We start from the raw sequence: 14421 nt of genomic DNA, 5'->3' as shown, positions 1-14421 counted from the left end.
TTAAGTAAATGTGATATTTCATTTCTAAAAATGTCAAAAAACCTGTTTTTGCTTTTTGCTTATTGGGTACTGTGTGTAGATTGATGAGGGGGAAAAAACAATTTAATGCATTTTAGAATAAGGCTGTAACGTAACAAAATATGGATAAAGGCAAGGGGTCTGAATACTTAAGGAATGCACTGTATACATTGAGTGTACAAAACATTAGGAATACATAGACTGACCCGGAGGATCAAGGTGAAAGTGATGATCCCTTATTGATGTCACTTGTTAAATCTACTTCAATCAGTGTAGATGAAGGGGAGGAGACAGGTTAAATAATGATTTTTAAGCCTCGAGACAACCGAGACATGGATTGTGTATGTGTTCCATTCAGAGGGTGAATGGCAAGACAAAATATTTAAGTGTCTTTGAACGGGGTATGGTAGTAGGTGCCAGGCGTTTGTGTCCAGAACTGCGACGCTGCTGGGTTTTTCCACGCTTCCAACAGTTTCACATGTGTATCAAGAATGGTCCACCACCCAAAGAACATCCAGCCAACTTGACACAACTGTGGGAAGCATTGGAGTCAACATGGGCCAGCATCCCTGTGGAACGCTTTTGACACCTTCTGGAGTCCATGCCCCGACGAATTGAGGTTGTTTTGAGGGCCAAAGCGGGCAGGGCTTCAAGTCAACATTAGGAACGTGTTCTGAATGTTTTGTCCACTCAGTAGGTAAATGCCTCTGTTTTTTAAAATGATGAAGACCTGGTTGTTTCATCCAAAAACAAGACATAGTCAACATCCTGGACGTTAAGGTGTCTAAACGACCTCATTATTCTCGAAGAATCAGAGGAGACAAGTGGAATTCTCCTAAAACAAACCCTGTGGAGACAAGTGCTTTGCCAAGGGCTTTAACCCTGTAATTGTGTTGTTCTTTCCCCTCAGTGGATTTTGAGCCTCATGCCAGTATGGACACAGCCCATCACATGCTCCTGTATGGCTGCGGGATACCAGTTTCCACCACCAACTACTGGTAAGTCAAAGCACACCACAACACAGTACGTGAGCTAGAATTTCCCTATGCATTTCCACAGTACTTTACACATTAATCTACCTGGTTGACCAAACAGACAGTCTGTAGAATACACAACAGTTGTGTGTTAGTAAAGACTTGTTGATCTGTCCATTGTAGCACAATGAAGAACAAATGTACAAAGAGACTTTATTCACTTCCTCAGCCCCATGAGCCTGAATACAAGCACTAGACTTGATAAAAACCAAACCCTCAACACTTAGGGTACAAAGAATCAGTGTTGGGTATTACTGCCCTACTACACTTAAAGAATCAGTGTTGGGTATTACTGCCCTACTACACTTAAAGAATCAGTGTTGGGTATTACTGCCCTACTACACTTAAAGAATCAGTGTTGGGTATTACTGCCCTACTACACTTAAAGAATCAGTGTTGGGTATTACTGCCCTACTACGCTTAAATAATCAGTGTTGGGTATTACTGCCCTACTACACTTAAAGAATCAGTGTTGGGTATTACTGCCCTACTACACTTAAAGAATCAGTGTTGGGTATTACTGCCCTACTACACTTAAAGAATCAGTGTTGGGTATTACTGCCCTGCTACACTTAAAGAATCAGCTGGACCACTCTAATCATTGCAGAGAGAGAGAGAGAGAGAGGGGGGAGAGAGAGAGAGAGAGAGGCAGGAGAGAGAGAGGCAGGAGAGAGAGAGGCAGGAGAGAGAGAGGCAGGAGAGAGAGAGAGAGAGAGGCAGGAGAGAGAGAGAGCGAGAGAGGCAGGAGAGAGAGAGAGCGAGAGAGGCAGGAGAGAGAGAGAGCGAGAGAGGCAGGAGAGAGAGAGAGCGAGAGAGGCAGGAGAGAGAGAGAGCGAGAGAGGCAGGAGAGAGAGAGAGAGAGGCAGGCGAGAGAGAGAGAGAGGCAGGAGAGAGAGAGAGAGAGGCAGGAGAGAGAGAGAGGCAGGAGAGAGAGAGAGAGGCAGGAGAGAGAGAGGCAGGAGAGAGAGAGGAGGCAGGAGAGAGAGAGGCAGGAGAGAGAGAGGCAGGAGAGAGAGAGGCAGGAGAGAGAGAGGCAGGAGAGAGAGAGGCAGGAGAGAGAGAGGCAGGAGAGAGAGCGAGAGGCAGGAGAGAGAGGCAGGAGAGAGAGCGAGAGGCAGGAGAGAGAGCGGGAGGCAGGAGAGAGAGCGGGAGGCAGGAGAGAGAGCGGGAGGCAGGAGAGAGAGCGGGAGGCAGGAGAGAGAGCGGGAGGCAGGAGAGAGAGCGGGAGGCAGGAGAGAGAGAGAGGCAGGAGAGAGAGAGAGGCAGGAGAGAGAGAGAGAGGCAGGAGAGAGAGAGAGAGAGAGGCAGGAGAGAGAGAGAGAGAGGCAGGAGAGAGAGAGAGAGAGAGAGAGAGAGAGAGAGAGAGAGAGAGGCAGGAGAGAGAGAGAGAGGCAGGAGAGAGAGAGAGAGGCAGGAGAGAGAGAGAGAGGCAGGAGAGAGAGAGAGAGGAGAGAGAGAGAGAAGCAGGAGAGAGAGAGAGAGAAGCAGGATAGAGCGAGAGCGGCTAGAGAGAGCGAGAGCGGCTAGAGAGAGCGAGAGCGGCTAGAGAGAGCGGCGGCTAGAGAGAGAGAGAAAGCGGCAGGAGAGAGAGAGGCAGAAGAGAGGAGGAGGGAGAGGGGCAGAAGAGAGAGAGGGGCAGAAGAGAGAGGGAGAGGGGCAGAAGAGAGAGACGCACAAGAGAGAAAAAAGGAGAAGAAACAGAGGGAAGAGGAGACCTCTTCAGATGCTCAATGATAAACTTGCCTGTTACCATAGCAACTGCTGTCACCTCGACAACAGAGATCATGGGAGCCCTGTACAGGGTGGTGTGGGTGTGTGAGGGTGGTGGGTGCTGCAGGTCGCTCGTCGGGAGGGGTTGTTTATCTTTCCTCCCCTCAGAATGGACTCTTCAGTGTATGTGATGAGGAAGACGAAGACCACATTACGCTACCGCAACGTTCAAGTGAAACACGGCTCAGCATCTACTGACTTCCTGTGTCTGGGAGGGTCAAATCAGAATACACCTCTAGAGTCACACAGCAAAAATACACAAAGCAATGAGTATGTTTTCTAATCAAACCTGTTTTTTTAAGAGCACCGTATGTTGACTATGACTATCAAAATTCCAAACGACCATCACAATTGCCATTCGGGCTTTAATCGTTTCATCCATTCAGCTACCCTGTTTTCATTTAAATTATGCATCTCTTCTTCAGCTATCCTGCGGGGGTGATTTTCAAATTCCTCCCCACTCTGAAAGCACATTTGGCATTCCTCGAGTTAAAAGCGGTTGAGATATATTCTGAAACTGCCTGTGAAGCTGCTTCTGAAATCACAAGGAAGCTCTGGAGGATCAGTGGGGGGGGCAAGAAAATAGGCCATACCAAGAGTGTTCGTCCCAAATGGCACCCTAGTCGCTACCTAGTGCACTATAAAGAGGCTGGGTACCATTTGGGACAAACACAATGTGTCTACCCAATCAGAACACTTGCTTAGCCCACTACGAGCACATCCACACAATTCCACATTGAGCTAGAAAAAAAAACAACCTCTCCTGAAAAAGGAAAGCTCTGTTTTTAACCCACTCTTGTCACCTAGCCCTCGTTGCACCGGTTCTCCTCTGCAACACACTGGAGAGCTACAGGGGGGTCAACATCAATGATGAGTACACACTGCTACACCGTTCAAGCTGTGAGCTCTGGAACAGGAAGAATAGGGTGAAAAGTAGTAAGGCTAGTCATTATTGTGCCAAAAGTGAAGACAATATGCTTTTAATGGTGTTTTCCAGAACGCACAAAGGCATGAAATGGAATCTGGGAGGCGTGAGGCTCTTAACGGAAGCGTCTGCTACTGCTGCTGCTGCTTGCTCCTAATCTTTGAGTGTGGTGTATTCATTTGGAACAAATGACGGGAATATCTTTTAGACACTAGCTATCAGGAGAAACAATGTAAGGCGTTACTGGCCTTTAATCATAACTGCCGGTCTCCATATCAAGCCAGGGGCACACTATTACCTTCTGTGTTCTAGGATATGATAGTTCTGTTGTGGTGTAGATGGATGGTGTTCTAGGATATGATAGTTCTGTTGTGGTGTAGATGGATGGTGTTCTAGGATATGATAGTATGATAGTTCTGTTGAGTTGTAGATGGATGTTGTTCTAGGATATGATAGTATGATAGTTCTGTTGTGGTGTAGATGGATGGTGTTCTAGGATATGATAGTTCTGTTGTGGTGTAGATGGATGGTGTTCTAGGTTATGATAGTTCTGTTGGGGTGTAGATGGATGGTGTTCTAGGATATGATAGTTCTGTTGTGGTGTAGATGGATGGTGTTCTAGGATATGATAGTTCTGTTGTGGTGTAGATGGATGGTATTCTAGGTTATGATAGTTCTGTTGGGGTGTAGATGGATGGTGTTCTAGGATATGATAGTTCTGTTGTGGTTTAGATGGATGGTGTTCTAGGATATGATGGTTCTGTTGAGGTGTAGATGGATGGTGTTCTAGGATATGATAGTTCTGTTGTGGTTTAGATGGATGGTGTTCTAGGATATGATGGTTCTGTTGAGGTGTAGATGGATGGTGTTCTAGGATATGATAGTATGATAGTTCTGTTGTGGTGTAGATGGATGGTGTTCTAGGATATGATAGTTCTGTTGTGGTGTAGATGGATGGTGTTCTAGGATATGATAGTTCTGTTGTGGTTTAGATGGATGGTGTTCTAGGATATGATGGTTCTGTTGAGGTGTAGATGGATGGTGTTCTAGGATATGATAGTTCTGTTGTGGTTTAGATGGATGGTGTTCTAGGATATGATGGTTCTGTTGAGGTGTAGATGGATGGTGTTCTAGGATATGATAGTTCTGTTGGGGTGTAGACAGATGGTGTTCTAGGATATGATAGTATGATAGTTCTGTTGTGGTGTAGATGGATGGTGTTCTAGGATATGATAGTTCTGTTGTGGTGTAGATGGATGGTGTTCTAGGACATGATGGTTCTGTTGAGGTGTAGATGGATGGTGTTCTAGGATATGATAGTTCTGTTGAGGTGTAGATGGATGGTGTTCTAGGATATGATAGTTCTGTTGTGGTTTAGATGGATGGTGTTCTAGGATATGATAGTATGATAGTTCTGTTGGGGTGTAGATGGATGGTGTTCTAGGATGTGATAGTTCTGTTGTGGTGTAGATGGATGGTGTTCTAGGATATGATAGTTCTGTTGAGTTGTAGATGGATGTTGTTCTAGGATATGATAGTATGATAGTTCTGTTGTGGTGTAGATGGATGGTGTTCTAGGATATGATAGTTCTGTTGTGGTGTAGATGGATGGTGTTCTAGGATATGATAGTTCTGTTGTGGTGTAGATGGATGGTGTTCTAGGATATGATAGTTCTGTTGTGGTGTAGATGGATGGTGTTCTAGGATATGATAGTTCTGTTGTGGTGTAGATGGATGGTGTTCTAGGATATGATAGTATGATAGTTCTGTTGTGGTTTAGATGGATGGTGTTCTAGGTTATGATAGTTCTGTTGGGGTGTAGATGGATGGTGTTCTATGATATGATAGTTCTGTTGTGGTGTAGATGGATGGTGTTCTAGGATATGATAGTTCTGTTGTGGTGTAGATGGATGGTGTTCTAGGATATGATAGTTCTGTTGGGGTGTAGATGGATGGTGTTCTAGGATATGATAGTTCTGTTGGGGTGTAGATGGATGGTGTTCTAGGATATGCTAGTTCTGTTGTGGTGTAGATGGATGGTGTTCTAGGATATGATAGTTCTGTTGTGGTGTAGATGGATGGTGTTCTAGGTTATGATAGTTCTGTTGGTGTAGATGGATGGTGTTCTAGGATATGATAGTTCTGTTGGGGTGTAGATGGATGGTGTTCTAGGATATGATAGTATGATAGTTCTGTTGTGGTGTAGATGGATGGTGTTCTAGGATATGATAGTTCTGTTGAGGTGTAGATGGATGGTGTTCTAGGATATGATAGTTCTGTTGTGGTTTAGATGGATGGTGTTCTAGGATATGATAGTATGATAGTTCTGTTGGGGTGTAGATGGATGGTGTTCTAGGATATGATAGTTCTGTTGAGGTGTAGATGGATGGTGTTCTAGGATATGATAGTTCTGTTGTGGTGTAGATGGATGGTGTTCTAGGATATGATAGTTCTGTTGAGTTGTAGATGGATGGTGTTCTAGGATATGATAGTATGATAGTTCTGTTGTGGTGTAGATGGATGGTGTTCTAGGATATGATAGTTCTGTTGTGGTGTAGATGGATGGTGTTCTAGGATATGATAGTTCTGTTGAGGTTGTAGATGGATGGTGTTCTAGGAAATGATAGTATGATGGTTCTGTTGAGGTGTAGATGGATTGTGTTCTAGGATATGATAGTTCTGTTGAGGTTGTAGATGGATGTTGTTCTAGGATATGATAGTATGATAGTTCTGTTGTGGTGTAGATGGATGGTGTTCTAGGATATGATAGTTCTGTTGTGGTGTAGATGGATGGTGTTCTAGGATATGATAGTTCTGTTGTGGTGTAGATGGATGGTGTTCTAGGATATGATAGTTCTGTTGTGGTGTAGATGGATGGTGTTCTAGGATATGATAGTTCTGTTGTGGTGTAGATGGATGGTGTTCTAGGATATGATAGTATGATAGTTATGTTGTGGTTTAGATGGATGGTGTTCTAGGTTATGATAGTTCTGTTGGGGTGTAGATGGATGGTGTTCTAGGATATGATAGTTCTGTTGTGGTGTAGATGGATGGTGTTCTAGGATATGATGGTTCTGTTGAGGTGTAGATGGATGGTGTTCTAGGATATGATAGTTCTGTTGGGGTGTAGACAGATGGTGTTCTAGGATATGATAGTATGATAGTTCTGTTGTGGTGTAGATGGATGGTGTTCTAGGTTATGATAGTTCTGTTGGGGTGTAGATGGATGGTGTTCTAGGATATGATAGTTCTGTTGTGGTGTAGATGGATGGTGTTCTAGGACATGATGGTTCTGTTGAGGTGTAGATGGATGGTGTTCTAGGATATGATAGTTCTGTTGAGGTGTAGATGGATGGTGTTCTAGGATATGATAGTTCTGTTGTGGTTTAGATGGATGGTGTTCTAGGATATGATAGTATGATAGTTCTGTTGGGGTGTAGATGGATGGTGTTCTAGGATATGATAGTTCTGTTGAGGTGTAGATGGATGGTGTTCTAGGATATGATAGTTCTGTTGTGGTGTAGATGGATGGTGTTCTAGGATATGATAGTTCTGTTGAGTTGTAGATGGATGGTGTTCTAGGATATGATAGTATGATAGTTCTGTTGTGGTGTAGATGGATGGTGTTCTAGGATATGATAGTTCTGTTGTGGTGTAGATGGATGGTGTTCTAGGATATGATAGTTCTGTTGAGTTGTAGATGGATGTTGTTCTAGGATATGATAGTATGATAGTTCTGTTGTGGTGTAGATGGATGGTGTTCTAGGATATGATAGTTCTGTTGTGGTGTAGATGGATGGTGTTCTAGGATATGATAGTTCTGTTGTGGTGTAGATGGATGGTGTTCTAGGATATGATAGTTCTGTTGTGGTGTAGATGGATGGTGTTCTAGGATATGATAGTATGATAGTTCTGTTGTGGTTTATATGGATGGTGTTCTAGGTTATGATAGTTCTGTTGGGGTGTAGATGGATGGTGTTCTAGGATATGATAGTTCTGTTGTGGTGTAGATGGATGGTGTTCTAGGATATGATAGTTCTGTTGTGGTGTAGATGGATGGTGTTCTAGGATATGATAGTATGATAGTTCTGTTGTGGTTTATATGGATGGTGTTCTAGGTTATGATAGTTCTGTTGGGGTGTAGATGGATGGTGTTCTAGGATATGATAGTTCTGTTGTGGTGTAGATGGATGGTGTTCTAGGATATGATAGTTCTGTTGTGGTGTAGATGGATGGTGTTCTAGGATATGATAGTTCTGTTGGGGTGTAGATGGATGGTGTTCTAGGATATGATAGTTCTGTTGGGGTGTAGATGGATGGTGTTCTAGGATATGATAGTTCTGTTGTGGTGTAGATGGATGGTGTTCTAGGATATGATAGTTCTGTTGGGGTGTAGATGGATGGTGTTCTAGGATATGATAGTATGATGGTTCTGTTGAGGTGTAGATGGATGGTGTTCTAGGATATGATAGTTATGTTGGGGTGTAGACAGATGGTGTTCTAGGATATGATAGTATGATAGTTCTGTTGTGGTGTAGATGGATGGTGTTCTAGGATATGATAGTTCTGTTGTGGTGTAGATGGATGGTGTTCTAGGACATGATGGTTCTGTTGAGGTGTAGATGGATGGTGTTCTAGGATATGATAGTTCTGTTGTGGTGTAGATGGATGGTGTTCTAGGATATGATAGTTCTGTTGAGTTGTAGATGGATGGTGTTCTAGGATATGATAGTATGATAGTTCTGTTGTGGTGTAGATGGATGGTGTTCTAGGATATGATAGTATGATAGTTCTGTTGGGGTGTAGATGGATGGTGTTCTATGATATGATAGTTCTGTTGGGGTGTAGATGGATGGTGTTCTAGGATATGATAGTTCTGTTGGGGTGTAGATGGATGGTGTTCTAGGATATGATAGTATGATGGTTCTGTTGAGGTGTAGATGGATGGTGTTCTAGGATATGATAGTTCTGTTGTGGTTTAGATGGATGGTGTTCTAGGATATGATGGTTCTGTTGAGGTGTAGATGGATGGTGTTCTAGGATATGATAGTTCTGTTGTGGTTTAGATGGATGGTGTTCTAGGATATGATGGTTCTGTTGAGGTGTAGATGGATGGTGTTCTAGGATATGATAGTTATGTTGGGGTGTAGATGGATGGTGTTCTAGGATATGATAGTATGATAGTTCTGTTGTGGTGTAGATGGATGGTGTTCTAGGATATGATAGTTCTGTTGTGGTGTAGATGGATGGTGTTCTAGGACATGATGGTTCTGTTGAGGTGTAGATGGATGGTGTTCTAGGATATGATAGTTCTGTTGAGGTGTAGATGGATGGTGTTCTAGGATATGATAGTTCTGTTGTGGTTTAGATGGATGGTGTTCTAGGATATGATAGTATGATAGTTCTGTTGGGGTGTAGATGGATGGTGTTCTAGGATATGATAGTTCTGTTGAGGTGTAGATGGATGGTGTTCTAGGATATGATAGTTCTGTTGTGGTGTAGATGGATGGTGTTCTAGGATATGATAGTTCTGTTGAGTTGTAGATGGATGGTGTTCTAGGATATGATAGTATGATAGTTCTGTTGTGGTGTAGATGGATGGTGTTCTAGGATATGATAGTTCTGTTGTGGTGTAGATGGATGGTGTTCTAGGATATGATAGTTCTGTTGAGTTGTAGATGGATGTTGTTCTAGGATATGATAGTATGATAGTTCTGTTGTGGTGTAGATGGATGGTGTTCTAGGATATGATAGTTCTGTTGTGGTGTAGATGGATGGTGTTCTAGGATATGATAGTTCTGTTGTGGTGTAGATGGATGGTGTTCTAGGATATGATAGTTCTGTTGTGGTGTAGATGGATGGTGTTCTAGGATATGATAGTATGATAGTTCTGTTGTGGTTTATATGGATGGTGTTCTAGGTTATGATAGTTCTGTTGGGGTGTAGATGGATGGTGTTCTAGTTATGATAGTTCTGTTGTGGTGTAGATGGATGGTGTTCTAGGATATGATAGTTCTGTTGTGGTGTAGATGGATGGTGTTCTAGGATATGATAGTATGATAGTTCTGTTGTGGTTTATATGGATGGTGTTCTAGGTTATGATAGTTCTGTTGGGGTGTAGATGGATGGTGTTCTAGGATATGATAGTTCTGTTGTGGTGTAGATGGATGGTGTTCTAGGATATGATAGTTCTGTTGTGGTGTAGATGGATGGTGTTCTAGGATATGATAGTTCTGTTGGGGTGTAGATGGATGGTGTTCTAGGATATGATAGTTCTGTTGGGGTGTAGATGGATGGTGTTCTAGGATATGCTAGTTCTGTTGTGGTGTAGATGGATGGTGTTCTAGGATATGATAGTTCTGTTGGGGTGTAGATGGATGGTGTTCTAGGATATGATAGTATGATGGTTCTGTTGAGGTGTAGATGGATGGTGTTCTAGGATATGATAGTTATGTTGGGGTGTAGACAGATGGTGTTCTAGGATATGATAGTATGATAGTTCTGTTGTGGTGTAGATGGATGGTGTTCTAGGATATGATAGTTCTGTTGTGGTGTAGATGGATGGTGTTCTAGGACATGATGGTTCTGTTGAGGTGTAGATGGATGGTGTTCTAGGATATGATAGTTCTGTTGTGGTGTAGATGGATGGTGTTCTAGGATATGATAGTTCTGTTGAGTTGTAGATGGATGGTGTTCTAGGATATGATAGTATGATAGTTCTGTTGTGGTGTAGATGGATGGTGTTCTAGGATATGATAGTATGATAGTTCTGTTGGGGTGTAGATGGATGGTGTTCTAGGATATGATAGTTCTGTTGGGGTGTAGATGGATGGTGTTCTAGGATATGATAGTTCTGTTGGGGTGTAGATGGATGGTGTTCTAGGATATGATAGTATGATGGTTCTGTTGAGGTGTAGATGGATGGTGTTCTAGGATATGATAGTTCTGTTGTGGTTTAGATGGATGGTGTTCTAGGATATGATGGTTCTGTTGAGGTGTAGATGGATGGTGTTCTAGGATATGATAGTTCTGTTGTGGTTTAGATGGATGGTGTTCTAGGATATGATGGTTCTGTTGAGGTGTAGATGGATGGTGTTCTAGGATATGATAGTTATGTTGGGGTGTAGACAGATGGTGTTCTAGGATATGATAGTATGATAGTTCTGTTGTGGTGTAGATGGATGGTGTTCTAGGATATGATAGTTCTGTTGTGGTGTAGATGGATGGTGTTCTAGGACATGATGGTTCTGTTGAGGTGTAGATGGATGGTGTTCTAGGATATGATAGTTCTGTTGTGGTGTAGATGGATGGTGTTCTAGGATATGATAGTTCTGTTGTGGTGTAGATGGATGGTGTTCTAGGATATGATAGTATGATAGTTCTGTTGTGGTGTAGATGGATGGTGTTCTAGGATATGATAGTATGATAGTTCTGTTGGGGTGTAGATGGATGGTGTTCTAGGATATGATAGTTATGTTGAGGTGTAGATGTATGTTCTAGGATATGATAGTATGATAGTTCTGTTGAGTTGTAGATGGATGTTGTTCTAGGATATGATAGTATGTTAGTTCTGTTGTGGTGTAGATGGATGGTGTTCTAGGATATGATAGTTCTGTTGGGGTGTAGATGGATGGTGTTCTAGGATATGATAGTTCTGTTGGGGTGTAGATGGATGGTGTTCTAGGATATGATAGTTCTGTTGAGTTGTAGATGGATGTTGTTCTAGGATATGATAGTATGATAGTTCTGTTGTGGTGTAGATGGATGGTGTTCTAGGATATGATAGTTCTGTTGTGGTGTAGATGGATGGTGTTCTAGGATATGATAGTTCTGTTGTGGTGTAGATGGATGGTGTTCTAGGATATGATAGTTCTGTTGTGGTGTAGATGGATGGTGTTCTAGGATATGATAGTATGATAGTTCTGTTGTGGTTTATATGGATGGTGTTCTAGGTTATGATAGTTCTGTTGGGGTGTAGATGGATGGTGTTCTAGGATATGATAGTTCTGTTGTGGTGTAGATGGATGGTGTTCTAGGATATGATAGTTCTGTTGTGGTGTAGATGGATGGTGTTCTAGGATATGATAGTTCTGTTGGGGTGTAGATGGATGGTGTTCTAGGATATGATAGTTCTGTTGTGGTTTAGATGGATGGTGTTCTAGGATATGATAGTATGATAGTTCTGTTGGGGTGTAGATGGATGGTGTTCTAGGATATGATAGTTCTGTTGAGGTGTAGATGGATGGTGTTCTAGGATATGATAGTTCTGTTGTGGTGTAGATGGATGGTGTTCTAGGATATGATAGTTCTGTTGAGTTGTAGATGGATGGTGTTCTAGGATATGATAGTATGATAGTTCTGTTGTGGTGTAGATGGATGGTGTTCTAGGATATGATAGTTCTGTTGTGGTGTAGATGGATGGTGTTCTAGGATATGATAGTTCTGTTGAGTTGTAGATGGATGGTGTTCTAGGAAATGATAGTATGATGGTTCTGTTGAGGTGTAGATGGATTGTGTTCTAGGATATGATAGTTCTGTTGAGTTGTAGATGGATGTTGTTCTAGGATATGATAGTATGATAGTTCTGTTGTGGTGTAGATGGATGGTGTTCTAGGATATGATAGTTCTGTTGTGGTGTAGATGGATGGTGTTCTAGGATATGATAGTTCTGTTGTGGTGTAGATGGATGGTGTTCTAGGATATGATAGTTCTGTTGTGGTGTAGATGGATGGTGTTCTAGGATATGATAGTTCTGTTGTGGTGTAGATGGATGGTGTTCTAGGATATGATAGTATGATAGTTCTGTTGTGGTTTAGATGGATGGTGTTCTAGGTTATGATAGTTCTGTTGGGGTGTAGATGGATGGTGTTCTAGGATATGATAGTTCTGTTGTGGTGTAGATGGATGGTGTTCTAGGATATTATGGTTCTGTTGAGGTGTAGATGGATGGTGTTCTAGGATATGATAGTTCTGTTGGGGTGTAGACAGATGGTGTTCTAGGATATGATAGTATGATAGTTCTGTTGTGGTGTAGATGGATGGTGTTCTAGGATATGATAGTTCTGTTGGGGTGTAGATGGATGGTGTTCTAGGATATGATAGTTCTGTTGTGGTGTAGATGGATGGTGTTCTAGGATATGATGGTTCTGTTGAGGTGTAGATGGATGGTGTTCTAGGATATGATAGTTCTGTTGAGGTGTAGATGGATGGTGTTCTAGGATATGATAGTTCTGTTGTGGTTTAGATGGATGGTGTTCTAGGATATGATAGTATGATAGTTCTGTTGGGGTGTAGATGGATGGTGTTCTAGGATATGATAGTTCTGTTGAGGTGTAGATGGATGGTGTTCTAGGATATGATAGTTCTGTTGTGGTGTAGATGGATGGTGTTCTAGGATATGATAGTTCTGTTGAGTTGTAGATGGATGGTGTTCTAGGATATGATAGTATGATAGTTCTGTTGTGGTGTAGATGGATGGTGTTCTAGGATATGATAGTTCTGTTGTGGTGTAGATGGATGGTGTTCTAGGATATGTTAGTTCTGTTGAGTTGTAGATGGATGTTGTTCTAGGATATGATAGTATGATAGTTCTGTTGTGGTGTAGATGGATGGTGTTCTAGGATATGATAGTTCTGTTGGGGTGTAGATGGATGGTGTTCTAGGATATGATAGTTCTGTTGTGGTGTAGATGGATGGTGTTCTAGGACATGATGGTTCTGTTGAGGTGTAGATGGATGGTGTTCTAGGATATGATAGTTCTGTTGAGGTGTAGATGGATGGTGTTCTAGGATATGATAGTTCTGTTGTGGTTTAGATGGATGGTGTTCTAGGATATGATAGTATGATAGTTCTGTTGGGGTGTAGATGGATGGTGTTCTAGGATATAATAGTTCTGTTGAGGTGTAGATGGATGGTGTTCTAGGATATGATAGTTCTGTTGTGGTGTAGATGGATGGTGTTCTAGGATATGATAGTTCTGTTGAGTTGTAGATGGATGGTGTTCTAGGATATGATAGTATGATAGTTCTGTTGTGGTGTAGATGGATGGTGTTCTAGGATATGATAGTTCTGTTGTGGTGTAGATGGATGGTGTTCTAGGATATGATAGTTCTGTTGAGTTGTAGATGGATGTTGTTCTAGGATATGATAGTATGATAGTTCTGTTGTGGTGTAGATGGATGGTGTTCTAGGATATGATAGTTCTGTTGTGGTGTAGATGGATGGTGTTCTAGGATATGATAGTTCTGTTGTGGTGTAGATGGATGGTGTTCTAGGATATGATAGTTCTGTTGTGGTGTAGATGGATGGTGTTCTAGGATATGATAGTATGATAGTTCTGTTGTGGTTTATATGGATGGTGTTCTAGGTTATGATAGTTCTGTTGGGGTGTAGATGGATGGTGTTCTAGGATATGATAGTTCTGTTGTGGTGTAGATGGATGGTGTTCTAGGATATGATAGTTCTGTTGTGGTGTAGATGGATGGTGTTCTAGGATATGATAGTTCTGTTGGGGTGTAGATGGATGGTGTTCTAGGATATGATAGTTCTGTTGGGGTGTAGATGGATGGTGTTCTAGGATATGATAGTTCTGTTGTGGTGTAGATGGATGGTGTTCTAGGATATGATAGTTCTGTTGGGGTGTAGATGGATGGTGTTCTAGGATATGATAGTATG

At 42.1% G+C, this 14421-nt stretch overlaps 1 protein-coding gene across 5 annotated transcripts in view; it reads left to right on the top strand.

Moving 5' to 3' along the window:
- The window catches only part of pam (peptidylglycine alpha-amidating monooxygenase), a 156399-nt gene that overhangs the window by 34276 nt on the left and 107702 nt on the right, over positions 1-14421 (top strand). For all 5 annotated transcript variants that reach the window (XM_065017215.1, XM_029646556.2, XM_029646549.2 and 2 more), the window contains exon 6: positions 929-1016. In XM_065017215.1, coding sequence (XP_064873287.1) covers positions 929-1016 — 88 coding nt within the window. The remainder of the gene's footprint in view (positions 1-928; positions 1017-14421) is intronic.

This window comes from Oncorhynchus nerka, linkage group LG4 (assembly GCF_034236695.1).
Source record: "Oncorhynchus nerka isolate Pitt River linkage group LG4, Oner_Uvic_2.0, whole genome shotgun sequence".
Taxonomy (NCBI): Eukaryota; Metazoa; Chordata; class Actinopteri; order Salmoniformes; family Salmonidae; genus Oncorhynchus; species Oncorhynchus nerka.
This window is presented reverse-complemented; position numbering and strand designations above follow the sequence as displayed.